We start from the raw sequence: 18,414 nt of genomic DNA, 5'->3' as shown, positions 1-18,414 counted from the left end.
CTACATTTTGCTTTTTATCTGTTGTAGCAATATGTCGAAGGACATTTAATCTTTAATTCAGGACCTCCATTTCTCTATGGCGTATTTTTTGGACCTTTCTCCAAGTCCCTGTTTTTAGTCTCTCCTTCTGTTGATTGGGCTCAATGTGTAGTCGTTTTTAACTCCTTTTTTGTCTTCATGTTCTATGGTTCTGATTTGGGGGCATATGACCCCTAGTTATTTTTGTGCCCTAAAACTAAACAAGCAAACAAGTAAGAAAAAGAAAAACCGGGGTTTGTTGGTTTCACCAAATAATGACTTGCCACTTGTGATTATGTTATACTCATCACATTTAATTATTTCTCAAATGTGGTTTGTTCATAGTATTACATTCCTTACAGTCAGTAGTGAATAATATGTAAATTTTATTGGTTATTTTTATGTTGCCCACTTCCCTTTTAACAGTAGTACAATAAAAGTGATGTAATATTTTGATGTTTTATATGATCACAGATTTATTCGTTTTATTCTGTGTATGCTTATTTAACTACCACAACATTTTCATGCTGTTTTCTTAACTGGAACCATATAGAGTACAAGAAGAAAGTGTATCAATATCAAGAAGATATGGACCAACTGGAAGGTTTTCAAACGCAGGAAATGGCAAAGATAAAACATCTAGTAAGTGACCTCATAATTTAAGTTGATTCTAATTTTTGTTATCCTTCATTATGAAGCTCTTATGTTGATGTACATTTTCAGTTGCTTGTGACAGAACAGGAGGTTACTGAGAAAGCAGAAACTTTAAAAGAGGTGACAAGCCAAGTGGAATCATTGAAGTTGGAAGTTAACAGACTGAGACGCTATGAAGAGGAATTAAGTCGTGTGCAGGTACGGAGTAACTGTATGTGTCCATTGAAGTTCCCAATGTTTACTTCTCTTTATGTTCATGTAGCAACAAACATGCACAATATAATATATTTTTTGTGACAAGGGTAATTACAGCAAATTGTTCATGTGAATTGCAATACAGGAAAAGATTAGCTGTACGCAAATAGCAATATTTTTTTCTTGCTTGCTGTGTGGAGCCATACAGTTAGAAATAGTGGATGTAGCTTTCATGTGTATGTTTTGCACATTTGAGCACGATTACTTTTTGTGGAGCTGCTGATTATGCACATTCTGCCAGCACATCATTTCAATGGTGTCAGAACTGCTTGAGGCTCACATCTGCATCTGGTGGCTTTTTGAAGGAGCTGAAATAATGCTGAAGCACACATAGTGATAGTGCTTAAGGTATGTTTTTTTTATTCTTCATGCATGGTTTTACTTCTTCAGTCGTGCAGTTGTGAAATAGTTAATTAGCCAGTACTGTTTGCGAAAGTTAGTTTGAAAATAGATTTTTTCCTTGGCATTTTCCTGTTTCTGACTGTCTATAGTGATTTATCTTTCACTTTCTCTTTTAGTTTATTAGTACTAATATAAATGAGAATGAGTGAATTTGTAGTGGAATGTTATCTCTGTGTAAAATGGATGTTTAAATTTACTGGCATCGTCATCAGTAACTATGATATTACTGTATAACTTGCAGCTTTTTCTTTGTTAAAAGAAATGGAATAAAGCAGCAATGTTTTTAATAATTAACAGACATTTATAATTTACCTGTAAATATCAAACAGATGAAACCAAAAGATAGATACATTACTGTTCTTCCAATTATGTGTGTGGAAGTGTTTTATCATGATGATGAACTTATTTGTGTAATGAAGCAGCATGTGATACTGGTAATAATCTGGATAATAGAATTGGCCTATTGTGATCTGTTACTGGTGTATAAGTGCTTCTATTTGAATATTGTTTTTCACATGTCAATAAAATACAAAGGGATAAATAAGAAACCTGAAGTTAGTGAATAATAGTGTCAAAAAATCGTTAGGGACTAATAAATCAGTACTCTCCAGACTGGCCACAAGAAGAGGGAAATTAACTTCTCTCTTTCCCTGTTCTTCTCTTTTTCCCTGTTCTTCACACACCTGGGTGTCATATGTCATTCTCCTGTAAGCCACTAACCACACTGGACTGTTTACACACACACACACACACACACACACACACACACACACACATTTTAATTTGTACCTAGGATAGTGTACTCAATAAGGGATGATGTTCCAGAGCTGAATTCATATGGCTCCAATCCACTGGTTCCAACCATGCCTTTTTGGAAGGCTTGAGTGCATTGTCCTTTTTATTAGTTCCTGCAAAATAGAAACTATTTTCGAGTAATTAATATACTGCATGAACCAATGTTTCTTCTTCTTCTCCTTCTTCTTCTTCTTCTTCTTCCTGGCCCAACAGTGCATGATGGTCCTTGACCTGCTGCAGGACACCATTCGATTCGTCTCTGTCCAGTGTCTTTAGTCTCCATTCTCTGACACCAGTAATTTTTTAAATCTTCTTGTGTGTTTTCGAAGTCTTCATTTTCCCAACTTCTTTGTTCCACTGGGTTTTGCAGCAGTGCTGTTTTTGGCAGGTTCACATGTTCCATGTGAAAAACATGGCCAACCCATTTCATGTGGTTTATTTTAATGAACTTCATGATTTGAAGATCTTGATATAATATGTAAAGTTCAAAATTATATCGTCTGGACAATGCTCGTTCTTCATCAGTTGCCCCATACAGTTTGCGTAATATCTTTCGTTCAGAACGCCCTGTTGGCTCTTAACACTTGCATCAAGTGTCCAGATTTCTGAGCCATATGTTAATACTGCACGTATTATAGTTTCATACAGCTGACATTTTGTTCATCTGGACAGGTTTCTGCACTTAAGTTGCAGGGCCAGCCCATAGTAGCATTTATTAGCTAGATGGATGCACTGTTTTAATTTCAGATTAACATATCATTCTGTGGTGTTACCAGTGTTTGCAGATAGACAAACTCACTAACATATTCTATTTGTGCCTGGTCAAAGTCTGTCATTGTATTTAGTTCTGATCATATTATTAACTTGCAATTAGTTTTATTAATCTTCACTTCCAGCCCCATTTCCATTGCTGCTACCTCCAGTGCCGTGTATCTTTCTTTAGGAGCTAGTTGTGTTTTTGCAGTAATATCCACATCATCAGCATGGGCCAGTAGATGCACCATTCTAATGTATATTGTGCCTGTTGTTGATTTCAGCACAGCATCTCTTATTACCTTCTCTATCGCTATGTTAAAAAGCATACGTGAGAGTGCATCCCCTTGTCTCAGTCCACAGTTTCAAAACTTCGCGTTAACTTTCCTTGTATCCATACTTTATGTACTACTTTTTTCATTGCCAAACTTATGAGGCATATTAAATGTTGTGATATGCCCAGTTCATTCATTGCTTCAATAAGCTTATTTCTTTTTATGGTGTCGTATACTCCTTTAAAATCAACAGATATGTGATGTTTTTCTATATTGTTTTCCCTTGTTTTTTTCCAATATCTGCCTCAGAGTGGATATTTGGTCAATAGCTGATTTACCATATCTAATGCCTATGTAATATCTCCCAATTTCTTGTTCTGCAAAAGGTTTTATGAGGGTGCAAAACAGGGAGGAGAATATATGCAATGTTCAATAACGCAATTCTCCTGTAGTTTGTACAATCCAGAATCTCCCCTTTCTTATGTAGTGCATGTCACACCAATATTTCAGTCCTCTCGGATGACTCTTGTGTCAATACAGGGCTATTACAAATGATTGAAGCGATTTCATAAATTCACTGTAGCTCCATTCATTGACATATGGTCACGACACACTACAGATACGTAGAAAAACTCATAAAGTTTTGTTCGGCTGAAGCCGCACTTCAGGTTTCTGCTGCCAGAGCGCTCGAGAGCACAGTGAGACAAAATGGCGACAGGAGCCGAGAAAGCGTATGTCGTGCTTGAAATGCACTCACATCAGTCAGTCATAACAGTGCAACGACACTTCAGGACGAAGTTCAACAAAGATCCACCAACTGCTAACTCCATTCGGTGATGGTATGCACAACTTAAAGCTTCTGGATGCTTCTGTAAGGGGAAATCAACGGGTCGGCCTGCAGTGAGCGAATAAACGGTTGAACGCGTGCGGACAAGTTTCACGCGTAGCCCACGGAAGTCGACGAATAAAGCAAGCAGGGAGCTAAATGTACCACAGCCGACGGTTTGGAAAATCTTACGGAAAAGGCTAAAGCAGAAGCCTTACCGTTTACAATTGCTACAAGCCCTGACACCCGATGACAAAGTCAAATGCTTTGAATTTTTGGCATGGTTCCAACAGCTCATGGAAGAGGATGCGTTCAGTGCAAAACTTGTTTTCAGTGATGAAGCAACATTTTTTCTTAATTGTGAAGTGAACAGACACAATGTGTGAATCTGGGCGGTAGAGAATCCTCATGCATTCGTGCAGCAAATTCACAATTCACCAAAAGTTAACGCGTTTTGTGCAGTCTCACAGTTTAAAGTTTACGGCCCCTTTTTCTTCTGCGAAAAAAACGTTACAGGACACGTGTATCTAGACATGTTGGAAAATTGGCTCATGCCATAACTGGAGACCAACAGCGCTGACTTCATCTTTCAACAGGATGGTGCTCCACTGCACTTCCATCATGATGTTCGGCATTTCTTAAACAGGAGATTGGAAAACCGATGGAGTGGTCGTGGTGGAGATCATGATCAGCAATTCATGTCATGGCCTCCACGCTCTCCCGACTTAACCCCATGCGATTTCTTTCTGTGGGGTTATGTGAAAGATTCAGTGTTTAAACCTCCTCTACCAGGAAATGTGCCAGAACTGCGAGCTCGCGTCAGTGATGCTTTCGAACTCATTGATGGGGACATGCTGCGCCGAGTGTGGGAGGAACTTGACTATCGGCTTGATGTCTGCCGAATCACTAAAGGGGCACATATCTCAAAATAATAAAGTTATTGTAGAGCTGTGAAATCGCTTCAATCATTTGTAATAACCCTGTATATCTGAGGTCAGAAGTGTCCATGTATCTAATCACATGTTCTCCACCACACTTAATAAGCTCAGGTGGCAGGTGACTTATTGTTGATTAGTTTCTTTATTGCTAGCCAAATCTGTTGCATTGAGGGCATCCCATTTTCCTCTTCTTTTCAGTTAGTTCCGATGCTTGAGTATTCTGATTATAATAATTCCTTGTGGTACTCTGACCAAAATATAACACTCCTTCCTGTGAAGCTATTAGTTCACCATTTTTTTCATCTAGATTGTGTTGTGTTGAAATTCCTTTTTAAGGTTATTGATCTCCCTGTAGAATTTTTACCTTTCATTAGCATTATTCAGTGATTCAGCATTCTGCAACTGTCTTTTGAAAAACTTCCCTCCTGTTCTCTCAGAATCAGTTTTTTTATAGGCCTCTTTTCTCTGTTATCATCCACAAACAAGCTTATTCTTCTGGCCTGCATGTTTTTATATGCTTCATTATTTGTTCTTGTTGTCTTGTCACACTCTTCGCCTTATCATTCATTCCTTCTGTTCCATACGAATCACTTCCTCTGCAGCAGCCTGTATTTCAGTTCTCATTTTATTCCACTGGTCATTTATATTATGAGCATGTATGAACCAATTTTGACTTCTATCAGGATGTTTCACTTTTTGGGATGGGGTGCAAACACAGAACCTGATCAATTGTGGGAAATATTATAACAAACTAAGCATCTAGGCATGGTTCAAAGAATCCTCGCAGCTTCATTTCTACCAGTGCTTCTCTCCAACGTTGCAAACATTCTGTGAAGAGTGCTGGACATAACTTGACATGAGAAACAGAAATTGTAAAAAGGGGGGGGGGGGGGGGGGGAAATTAAAGGAAAAAGAAACAGAGCAAGATGGGTGAAAATATGGAGGAGAAAAAAATCAAAAAGGAAGATTAAGGCTTAATGTCACATGGATGGAAGTTGTCACTAAAGACAGCTCTAGCTCAGAATGGAAAAGTACAATGATGGATAATGGTCACGTCCTTTTGCATACAAACCATAACAGCATTTTCTGGTTCCTTGATCACTAAGAGCAGACTTAATTTGTACTTCAGTATGAGGGATGCTTATTTCATTGTAGTGTGTGTGTGTGGGGGGGGGGGGGGGACGGCACGTTCGCTTGCTTGCTCGCTCACTCACTCACACCGGTATAATAGTATCCTTGCATATGAATACATTTGTAAATGCAGATTTTAATTTTGTGACTGTCCGTCTTCAGTTTCAAAATCAAAAGTACTCATGAGAGCTTGGGTAGATGGGTGGAATCCCTTCATTCACTTTTAAATATGATCAGATTTTTGCAGGATTTTCTAATGTTCTTATGGAGTGACAAATTTCCATTAAGTCTTCTCAATCAGTTTCCCTGTTTTCTTTTTATAGAGCGAGGAGCTATAGAGAGTACAGTGCACAAGGGAAAAAAAAAAGCTTGGGGGGGTGTAGGCAGGGTGGCCTACCACAGTCGAAACTTTTTTTTTAATCACCAACCTCTCTGACCAAAATCCACCCTAGGTGTCTTCTAAAAGTTCCCTACCCCTAGCATGGCCTTAGTCTCCTTTCTTAGATGTCTCTCCCAATAGTGCAAACCTCTTGAAAGAGGAAGAATCCACAAATTTAAGATGGATCCCACCTTAATCACTCTTCCTGCAGGCAAAGGTACTATCACTGTCATGATGAATCACATCATTTACCGGAAAGGAGGCATTGTCTTACTGTAACGTGCCCAAGGGTACTAACGGCGGGGATCCCATAAACTCGTTTTTTGCTTCTTGACCATACGTCCTGTCCACACCACGTACCCGATACTCCTGCGGCGGTCGTATTGTTCTGCTCCACACTGCTGCTGGCTTGCCTGAAATTATGTATCTAAATATGTAAGTAGGTTAGGGAGCCACTCAACATCAAACACAACACTGTCCTACATCTGGTATGAATGACTATATTCTGAGACGATAAGAAAATCACAGGTTGCACTGTTCACAATCTAAGTCTTAAGTGTGTTTGCCAGTTAGTATTTGTGATGATTATCTTCCACCATATCAGTTGGATGAGTGTACGCATAACCGAACACGGTGCAGCTGATTGTTGATGATGCAGAAGCCGAATAATCGAACGAAATTTTTTACGCTCGTCAAACATACACAGATATCTGGTATCAGTCCACCTTGACACTAGTAATAATATAACACTGTTCATAAAGTTAAATTTTCAGTTCTCAGTTCTCACTTGTATGAGCGTGCATGTAACTGTCACGGCACAGTTGATGGTTGATGATGCGGAAACACAATGACACAGAGATTCCATTCTAGGTATGCAGTGTAACCCCCAATTTCTAACCCCCAATTCCTAGTTCTTGTTAACCAACATCTCCAACCTATTCCTCACAGCCTGTGTTCTCACATCAGAGACAAAAGCCAGTTTCTTCAGTCTCTCAACCATCTTCAGCAGAATCTCTACTTTTCACTCGTGATGCAACCTCCATATATACCCCCAAGCCCACTGTCTTCCTGCTGTTAAACACTATCTGTCCTTATGTCCTACCAACTGCAAAACCTCCACGTCGTTCCTTATACATGTGACAGACTAAATCTAAATTCTTACCCATAACTACTCTTCCTTTGAGGACAAGCTACACAGACATCTGCCTCAATTCCATGGGCACCTGTGCACCCCTCATATGTCAAGCCCCTTTTTTTTCTTTTAGAAGAAACTGTCCTAGCCACCCAAGATCCCAAATCCTTCAAAAGACACACTGCCCATATTCCTCCACAGTTGAGACCTTCTCTCCCATCTGCTTCCCGTGGTCCTCCTCAGCCAAATCTGCTGCCTTCCTGGACATTGACCTCCACCTCTCTTGTGGCTCCATAAAAAAGCTCCGTGGACATGAAGCCCACTAACCATCAACAATAATGTGATTTTAATAGCTGTCATCCCCTTACATGTTAAAATGTTTCTCCCATATATTCTGGCCATATATGGATTGTGCACCGGCATTGGAGGTTTTACTAAGGACTTCAGATAGGCAAACCTAGTCAGCAGATTTCCCATGGTGTATCTGTACATCTAAACCTATATAGCCACACCTATGAACCAGCTGCAGAGGTGCATACTCCTCATCACCCATTATCACCCCAGACCGGAATGACTCAAATGTATACTTCACCATGGCTTGGAGTACTGATCACCATGATAGAAATACAGGGTTATTACAAATGATTGAAGCGATTTCACAGCTCTACAATAACTTTATTATTTGAGATATTTTCACAATGCTTTGCAAACACATACAAAAACTCAAAAAGTTTTTTTAGGCATTCACAAATGTTCGATATGTGCCCCTTTAGTGATTCGGCAGACATCAAGCCGATAATCAAGTTACTCCCACACTCGGCGCAGCATGTCCCCATCAATGAGTTCGAAAGCATCATTGACGCGAGCTTGCAGTTCTGGCACGTTTCTTGGTAGAGGAGGTTTAAACACTGAATCTTTCACATAACCCCGCAGAAAGAAATCGCATAGGGTTAAGTCGGGAGAGCATGGAGGCCATGACATGAATTGCTGATCATGATCTCCACCATGACCAATCCATCGGTTTTCCAATCTCCTGTTTAAGAAATGCCGAACATCATGATGGAAGTGCAGTGGAGCACCATCCTGTTGAAAGATGAAGTCGGCGCTGTCAGTCTCCAGTTGTGGCATGAGCCAATTTTCCAACATGTCCAGATACACGTGTCTTGTAACGTTTTTTTCGCAGAAGAAAAAGGGGCCGTAAACTTTAAACCATGGGATTGCACAAAACACGTTAACTTTTGGTGAATTGCGAATTTGCTGCATGAATGCGTCAGGATTCTCTACCTCCCAGATTCGCACAAGTGTCTGTTCACTTCACAATTAAGAAAAAATGTTGCTTCATCACTGAAAACAAGTTTCGCACTGAACGCATCCTCTTCCATGAGCTGTTGGAACCGCGCCGAAAATTCAAAGCATTTGACTTTGTCATCGGGTGTCAGGGCTTGTAGCAATTGTAAACGGTAAGGCTTCTGCTTTAGCCTTTTCCGTAAGATTTTCCAAACCGTCGGCTGTGGTACGTTTAGCTCCCTGCTTGCTTTATTCGTTGACTTCTGTGGGCTACGCGTGAAACTTGCCCGCATGCGTTCAACCGTTTATTCGCTCACTGCAGGCCAACCCGTTGACTTCCCCTTACAGAGGCATCCAGAAGCTTTAAACTGCGCATACCATTGCGGAATGGAATTAGCAGTTGGTGGATCTTTGTTGAACTTCGTCCTGAAGTGTCGTTGCACTGTTATGACTGACTGATGTGAGTGCATGTCAAGCGCGACATACGCTTTCTCGGCTCCTGTCGCCATTTTGTCTTATTGCGCTCTCGAGCGCTCTGGCGGCAGAAACCTGAAGTGCGGCTTCAGCCGAACAAAACTTTATGAGTTTTTCTACGTATCTGTAGTGTGTCGTGACTATATGTCAATGAATGGAGCTACAGTGAATTTATGAAATCGCTTCAATCATTTGTAATAGCCCTGTAAGTAGCATCGTATCCATGACCCTTCCCATCACTCTCAAAATGGAACTTCATCACTATCCCGAATATATGATATATCGTAGCCCGCCTGTTAAAACTTACAAATCACATATCAGCTTTGCTGTAAATTTTGCACAGCCTTTCATGTGAACATTACCCCAAACCAGCTGAAACAATATACTGGGCTTCAGTGATTCCTTCATAACCCATGTCCTCTTCATTGCAAGAAAGAACTTCTAACGTCAGTTTATCATAAGTTGCTAGATCAACAAATGTGCTTAACAAAACACAGGTCATTTCCATCTATAAGAAGGGTCATCAGACAGATGGAGGTATTTATAGGTCTATATCATTGGTGTCAGTTGATTATAGAATTAATGAACATTTTAAAATTTTGGGTTATATCCTTGGAGGACAAACTTCTTCTATTAAAATCAACATGAATTTTACAAACAGATCTTGTGAAACTTGGCGCGCTCTGTTCGTCTGTGAGGTCCTGAACATCCTAGACAGTGGGGCCTGGTTGGTGTTATGTTCTTGACTTTCAGAAAGCATTTGCCACAGCTCTGCGGTTGTTTAGTGTACAGGATGTCAGCTTACTGAATATTAGGGTAGATTTGTGACCAGATTTGAGAACTTCCTTGCAGATATAACTAAACATATTGTTCTTAATGGTTAAAAATCATTATAATGATCTAGTAGGTAAACACAGAAGTTCCTTGGGACAGTTCATGGACTATGCTGGTGAGTACAGGAAGGTTCCAATGCCAGAAGACCTGCACAGCATCAGACTGGCTTATGGATTGGTAGTTGACATGAATAAATATAATATAATGCACATAAATAAACAGGGGACCCATTACTCTTCAATTATCTGTTGGTGAAAATCACTGGAAACAGTAACAATCATAGAATACTCTTGGAGTAACTGTTCAGAGCAAACTAAAATGTAATACACACACAAAAATAACTAGGAAAACCAGATGCCAGGCTGAGAATCGTAAAGTTATATGTTAACTCGCCATCGAAATTCACATTAACATTGTTTGGTTGCAAGTGACAAGCTACCAGTACATAAGATACAAATGGTCTTGCATAACTGTATAATGTAAAATTAAAGTAATGACAAAACATTCAAAAACTGTCTTTAGGCGTAATTTTCATAAACTAGTTATCTCTTACAATATGTTGACATTTCACAGATTTGAGTAAAGAAAACCCGCTAATGATGGCACAGAGGTGGTGAAACATGCTTGGGTCATATGAAAAAGCAGTGTTTTACATAACAGGCAGACATTATAGCCAATAATTTGAATTGCAAGCATGGCAGATGCAAGAGTAGCATATCCAAAAGACGAATATAGGAAAAAATCTTAAAAATGTCATTCCCTTACAAAAGGAGTGAGTTACACAACACTTTTTCTAGCAATTCTTCAGTATCAGTCATCAAGAGATCACTTAGTAATCTTAATGTGTTAATAGAGATGCTCAACAAACTTTAGCAGCCAACATTACTAAAGAGGAATTGTGCATCATGGATAGATTCACAGTTAAGAGTTGTGATATGGTAAATTTGTAATAGTCTGGCAACATGATACTTTCCCCTGCATATACACTGAAGAGCCAAAGAAACTGGTACACCTGCCCCCACGAGCATGCACAAGTGCTGCAACACAATGTGACATGGACTCGACTAATGTCTGCAATAGTGCCGGGGGGAACTGGCACCATGAATCTAGCAAGGCTGTTGATACATCCGTAAGAGTACGAGGGGGTGGAGATATCTTCTGAAGGCATCCCAGATATGCTTGATAATGTTCAATGTCTGGGTAGTTCGGTGGCCAGCAGAAGAATGTTCCTGGAGCCATTCTGTAGCAGTTATAGATGTGAGTGGTGTCGCGTTGTCCTACTGGAATTACCCAAGTCCATTGTAATGCACAATGGACATGATTGGATGCAGGTGATCAGACAGGATGCTTACACATGTGCCACCAGTCAGTCTTATCTAGACGTAACAGGGGTCCCATATCACTCTAACTGCACATGCCCCACACCATTACAGAGCCTCCACCAGGTTGAACAGTCCCCTGCTGACAGGCAGGGTCCATGGATTCATGAGATTGTCTTCATATCCGTACACGTCCATCTGCTTGATACAATATGAAATGAGACTCATCCGACCAGGCAACATTTTTCTAGTCATCAACAGTCCAATGTCGGTGTTGACAGGTCCAGGCGAGGCATAAAGCTTTGTGTCATGCAGTTGGCAAGGGTAGGCGAGTGGACCTTCGGCTGCAAAGCCCATATCGATGATGTTTCATTGAATTGTTCGCACACTGATACTTGTTGGTGGCTGAGCATTGAAATCTGCAGCAGTTTGCAAAAGGGTTGCACTTCTGTCATGTTGAACGACTCTCTTCAGTCGTCGACGGTCCCATTCTTGCAGGATCTTTTTCTGCCCGCAGCGATGTTGAATATTTGGCTTCCTGATATTCACAGTGTACTCATGAAATGGTCATATGGGAAAATCCCCCACGTTATCGCTACCTTGGAGATGCTGTGTCCAATCACTCATGCGCCAACTTTAACATCGCTTTCAAACTCACTTAAATCTTGATAACTTGCCATTGTAGCAGCAGTAACTGATCTAACAACTGCTCCAGACACTTGTCTTATATAGGTTGCCAACTGTAGCACTGTATTCTGCTTGTTTTCAAATCTCTGTATTTGAATATGCATGCCTACACAAGTTTCTTGGCACTTCAGTGTATATCTCATGAAGTGACAACCGAAAAATGGGATTAGTGCCATTTTATTGTGCAAAAATGTGTTTGTCATATTTGGTTGAGTGGTGCTTTAATAGTTTTGTGGTGGATTTGCTGTACAGCAAATATTTGTGGTGTGCAGTATTTGTGCTATAATTTTGTTTCACATCCTTAATATATACTCTGTGGTCATTTGGATTTTTGGATTTTGAAATTGACATTACTGTTAGGTAGGCAGGTTCTAGTGGATTGAAGTTGCTCACTAAGAATTTGTTTTCAGTGTTGCATGAGCTCCAACTTATTCTCTAGGACAGATTCCCTGCTGACAACCTAGCTCATTCGTAGGACACTCTTCGTTCATTTTAAACCACATATTTTGATTAATTTGTGTTGGGCCTCACATCTGAGTTGGCCTCTTTGTGCCGGGAATGTCACCTACTACCCAGCAAGGCAGACAATCTATTGGGGGGGGGGGGGGGGGGGTTGTCGTCAGGCACCCACACAGTGGTAGCCCCCTCATCATGCAGGTTGATTCCTGAGCTGTCACCTCCCCATGCATCCTGAGGAGTAGGTGCCTGTCTGTTTGGAGGCACTTGACCTCTGGGCTTTGGTCATCATACCAGGTGGCCTTTATTCTGCCTGGGTGACCCCCATGGTGAGAGCTATTGTTCGGTGTAGGCGACATGTGGCATATGTCTGGTGTCACGAAACGACCAAAGTTATCAATCAGTGACAACAAGGAATTGACAGGCTCTTCAGACAGAGTATAATGTAGTCCCACTTGTTACGACCCTAGGAACTTTTCCCCCTTGGCTACTTGATGCATGGAAAACAAAAACAAGTTACTTGGGACACTTGTTGCTTTAAGTTCTTTGTTTGTGCCCAGGTATTTTTTTGTGGAGAATATTGAAAACATAATTGGTGAACTCTCTTCCTTTGACAAATTGTTATTTGGTTCCATCTGACTCAAGGCCATATATCCCACCCATTCCCGGACATTGCTCTCTCCTAAAAAACTTTGTGATGTATCTTACCATCATAACCCATTAGAACATCTAGACGGTACAGGGATTGATGTGAACATTTGGCGAGAGTGGGGATCCACTTCAGATGCGTACATTGAGGCCTGCCAGATAACAAGGTAGACACAGCTGCATTTATCCATGCTTCTGAGGGAGGTTGGCTTTCATAAAAAGTCAAAATCGTGTAACCGTTATGATGTGAAACCGTATTACTCACCTCAGATGTGATGTTCTAAATGCCAGCGCTTTGGGCATTTGTGTTCCAAGTGTTCATACAACTGTGGCATGGCATTTCATGAAAATTCATCATATGCGTAACAACATATATGTGACAATTCTGGGAATCCCTACTCTCCCCAATCTCTGAAGTGTGCTAACCTACTCAAGGAATGCAAAATCCAGAAACAGAAGCTCACAGATCTTTTCTAATATTGTGTAGCTTGGGAACAATGATTGATTCTATTTTTTCTCGGTGATATCAATCTTTGCAACTACTTTGGCCAGGTCATCAGCAGTACTAGTATATTTACTTCCTTAATGTCAACATTCTGTAGCCACACAAACTTGATCATGGCACTGAGAGGTCCTCCCCTCTTCTGGTTCCTGCAGCACCATCTTTGGGAACCAATCCCCGCACCTGGCCAGAAAAGCAGCTCCCTCCTCAGGTATCTACCAGTGGCAGGGCTCTCTTTGGAACCCTCTCCCAGGAAATCCACAGATCAGGAGCCCAACGCCAGCGAGTGGGTGAAGGACTCACAGATCTTGGGTCCGAGGGCTGCTAGCTCTTCTTCCATTCCTATATCTACAGCGAATAAGCCTTCACAAATCTGCCAAAAGTTGAAGAACAAGAAAGGCTGCCCTGGTGACCCCAGATCCCCAAACATCATCGAATTCTGAACCGAAGTTAACTGCTATTGTTCCACCTCACCTGTCACAGACAGTCCACCTGACACCATCGCACCTAACCAGGTCACCTTGTATGTGGTGGTCTGGTGGAACTGCAGTGGATGTTACTGTCACCTTAGGAGCTACAACTACTGTTCTCCTCTGTCCCGAAGTCTTTGAGGTTACCATGCCTTTTTTTTTTGAACCGTACTGGCTCCAATAGTGCCTCTGAACAGTTCACACGGTTGTTGTCTGTGAGTGGATTCCCCTCCTTGCTGTGCTGAAAGCAATACAGTGTGAGTGCAGATTTCTCCAGCTGTCACTATGTGGAACATCTATTTACTGCAAGGCAGGGCACTTACCTACCTTGAGGTGACCACCTTAATCCATCTACTTCTCCCTCCTACCCCTGTCTGTCCTTTTCTCCTACTTGGAAATTTCAATGCACACCACTCCATTGAGGGAAGTACCACTTTGTCTGGTAGGGGCCTTCTGATTGGCCAGTTTCTTTCTAGTCTTGATCTGTCCACCTTAATGACAGTACTTCTGCCCACTTCACTGGCATCCATTGCATCTCGCCAGGTATCGAACTTACCTTTCCACCGAATCGCATATCTTCACTACAGTGTTCGCTACACAATGGTCTTTGTGAAAGTGATAACTTTCCAGTGATCCTGTCACTTCCTTATCCAACCTGATGGGCCAATTACCCCAGTGGGCTCTTCAAAGAACCAGCTGACAGTTGTACCCTGTCCATCCAAAAATTTGAGAGACTGCTTTTATCCCTGGTCTGTACAAGTGATGTCAGTAACTGTGGTGGCAGCTTGGACTACCAACTGTAAACATCATGTGCATTGGACCAGTCAGTTGTGAGCAGATAGTGTTAAGTAGTGGATTTGCAGCTGTAATTGTGTTGCTTCATTGCAATTTGTGACAACTATGTTGACACAAATGACAACAGAGTGGGACTGGGTGTTTGTGATGTCCTCATCATTTCATCACCATTTGTGAGAGTGACTCGATTGGATTGTGAAAAAAGAAAATGGGCTTTGTAGAAATTGGGACTTTGTACGGGTGCTGAGACTTTGTACGGGTGCTGATGACTGCGCAGTGGAGCACCCCACAAACCAAACATCAAAACGGAGCAACACATCCAAATCAGATGTGGAAGACATTCTCTAGAATGTTGTGAAAGAAAATTGTGTGGTGAGTTCATACCACACATCTTAACTCCTGAACAGAGAAGACAACATGTGTTGTCGATTGATTGAAATGCAAAATTTGAACAATACTTTTTTGCAAAAATTCGTTATTGGTGGTGATACTTGGTGTTATCAATACCAGTCTAACACAAAACAACCAAGTGCATAAATTCACATGAAGAGTCAGTACTTTGACAGGGTACTGACATTTAATACACTGTGATATGCGAGTTGAACGACATCCCAGAGGAGGACATTTTTGACAGTTTCACATGATTGCATGAACATTCTGTACATAATATCCAAGTGGGGGGTGAACGGGAGGACAGGGGGAGACTATGTAGAACAACTGAAGCATTACATCATCATTTGAACTTTTCTCTGTTATTTATTAATCCAGTCTTGAAAATTTTTGGACTTTGTGGTATATATTTGCTGTCAGCTTAACCCCATCTTGTCAGATTGCCTCGACAGGGTTATGGGAGATGTCTCTGACGCAATGATCAGCACTGGAACTGCTGTTCCCACTTGTACAGGCCACCTCCACTGTCAGCTGTTGCCATAGTGGACCAAAGACATTGAAACAAGTGTTCAACATAGTCAAACGCAGCACCTTGAGCAACTTCTTTGCAGCTCATCCTCCTCACTTTTAAGTGGCTTCACACTAGGGCGTGCTATCTAATTAATCATAGCAAGAAGGGATATTGGGAATACTATGTCTCCTCCTTGGGAATGTATGCCTCTTCATACCATGAGGAGGACAAGCTTTATAGCCTCCTGTGCGACAAAAGAACAAAAACTGTTCTGGGTCTTTTCCTTCATGGTGGTATTTGTACAGTGAGTTAATTCTTGCAGAATACCTTGTGGTCTTCTCTGACAGTGTCAGCAGCCTCTTAATACACAGCTACCTTCTGAACACACAAAGTTGAGACCTCTCCCTCTTCTACACCACCTGCCATGTGTCATTCAAAAGTAGTGGTGCAAATAAAGTATTCTAAACCAACCTGGTGGAATAAAGTCCTTTTTCAAATTTATTTAGGCTTTGGAGCCTACCCAGAAGAAAATGGTCAATGTATTGCCACACCTGGCAGTGGGACAAATGCTGACATTACAGTACACCAAGATTAAAATGTTAAGTCATCGGCTCTATTAAATTTATTTGTGGTAAATATCAAAAGAAGATGACTGTTGACAGCTGTGCTGTGCACAAATATGTACTTAATCGATTTTCTAATGAACTGACAACGCTATATCCACGTCTGCTAATATAAATGCACTTGAGTGGACAGTGCCCAAAACTATTAGTGCAAATAAAATATTTTAAAACACAGCCTTGTGGAATAAAGTCTTTTTCAAAGTTATGTAATGAACCAAACACTGGAAATTGCATCAGCCTCTTGATTCGTCACACAATATGACCCCAGGCTTCGACTGTTCGTAATCAGACATTCCAACATCTGAATGTTATTGAAAGACTTTCTACTCAGGGTTTTCAACTGTATATGGCTAGAATTGTAGTTGCAGATTTGTATCATCATCCTTATCCTTAAACAGACAAAAACATTACATCCATCAACAACCTACAACTGATTAGCCTAACCAAAATACTCTGCAAACTGCTTGATAGGATGGTAACCCATCAGTTTTGCAGGGTTCTCTTTTGTCCCTCTATCCATATGGTTTCTGGAAAGGACAGTCCACAGCCAAACATCTGTTTTGGTTCAAAACAGCAATCCAACAAGATCACACAACTCTCCTCCGTGTTTACTGTGTCCTGGTCTTGTCCCATTTGGACTATAGTCGCCAGGTTTATGGCTTAGTGGCACCTTCAAATTGTTGGACTCAGTCCACCATCGTGATTTAAGACTTGACCACTCACATCTTCCGTACTAGCCCCATAGACAGTCTCTTCACTGAAGTGGGGGACCTTATTCTTCATTACAGATAGTACCAATTGTTGCTCACTTATGCAGTCACCATCTGACAATTTTCTAATCATCCAACGTATCAAATTCTTTCCTCATACAAGGACTATTAACCCCCTAACACTGGCTCTCGGGAGAAATCGAGGGTTGGAATGCACCTTGAGATCCTGTCGGATCTCCACCTAAACTGGTTACAGTGTGCTTCCCATGTTATCCAACATCCCTCTCCCTTTTTCCTCTTTGGTTAGTCCCCAGATCATGAATTATGACTGATCTATTTAAAAGACCGTTAAGTTTGTCACCTCCATGACCTTTCGGCATCTGTTCTTTTCTCCTCTTTGTGAGTATCATGGTCCTACTGTATTTACACTGGCGGTTCTAGAAGTATGGATAAGGTGAGATATGCTTTTACATCTCCCACTGGTGAGGAACAACATTTATTTCTGGCAATGTGTAGCAACATTTCAGTTTGTCTTGACTCTATAAGCAGTCTGCAGGCCATTCATCAATTTTACTGTTGTCACACTGTGACAGCTGCTACTTGTCACTTTCTCTATTACCTCAGTTGTACTGCCTGCTAATTTGTCTTTCTGTGGGTCCCAATTCGTGTAGGTATCCCAGGGAATGAATTGGCCAAGAGGTCAGTTAAGTAATTACTCACCCAACGTTTGCTTTGAAAATCACAGGTGCGGATTTGTGGGTGCAAATAAGATGCTCTCCTTTCAGTGAGATGGGACATCTGATGGGCTACTGCCCTCTCTAATAAAGTCTGCAGTATAGAGGATACTGCTGGTGCATGGCACTTATCCTCCATTCCTCCTCCAAGGAATCCTACATTGTTCAGCTTGTTTTATTATTGACTGTCCGGTTGATGACCATTATGTTTTTAGACTTCACTTTTTCTATTACACATCTCCCAGCTAGATGACATTCTTTCCTCTGTATCTGTCTCCGTCCTTGGTGGTTTAACAGGGCATCAGTTGTGGAGTAGGTTTCTCTCTGACGTATGTGCCGGTCTGGCCCATATACTTTTACTTCTCTTTAAATTATTTCTAAACTCTGGCATCAATATTGTTTTCAGTGTGACTGTT

The 18,414-nt window shown here is 41.1% G+C and overlaps 1 protein-coding gene across 2 annotated transcripts in view; it reads left to right on the top strand.

Annotated features, from left to right (window-relative positions):
- The window catches only part of LOC124804988 (golgin subfamily A member 1), a 122,847-nt gene that overhangs the window by 15,927 nt on the left and 88,506 nt on the right, over positions 1–18,414 (top strand). For both annotated transcript variants that reach the window (XM_047265393.1, XM_047265385.1), the window contains exons 3-4: positions 572–660; positions 742–870. In XM_047265393.1, the coding sequence (XP_047121349.1) occupies positions 572–660; positions 742–870 (218 nt within the window). The remainder of the gene's footprint in view (positions 1–571; positions 661–741; positions 871–18,414) is intronic.

This window comes from Schistocerca piceifrons, chromosome 1 (assembly GCF_021461385.2).
Source record: "Schistocerca piceifrons isolate TAMUIC-IGC-003096 chromosome 1, iqSchPice1.1, whole genome shotgun sequence".
NCBI classification, from domain to species: Eukaryota; Metazoa; Arthropoda; class Insecta; order Orthoptera; family Acrididae; genus Schistocerca; species Schistocerca piceifrons.
This window is presented reverse-complemented; position numbering and strand designations above follow the sequence as displayed.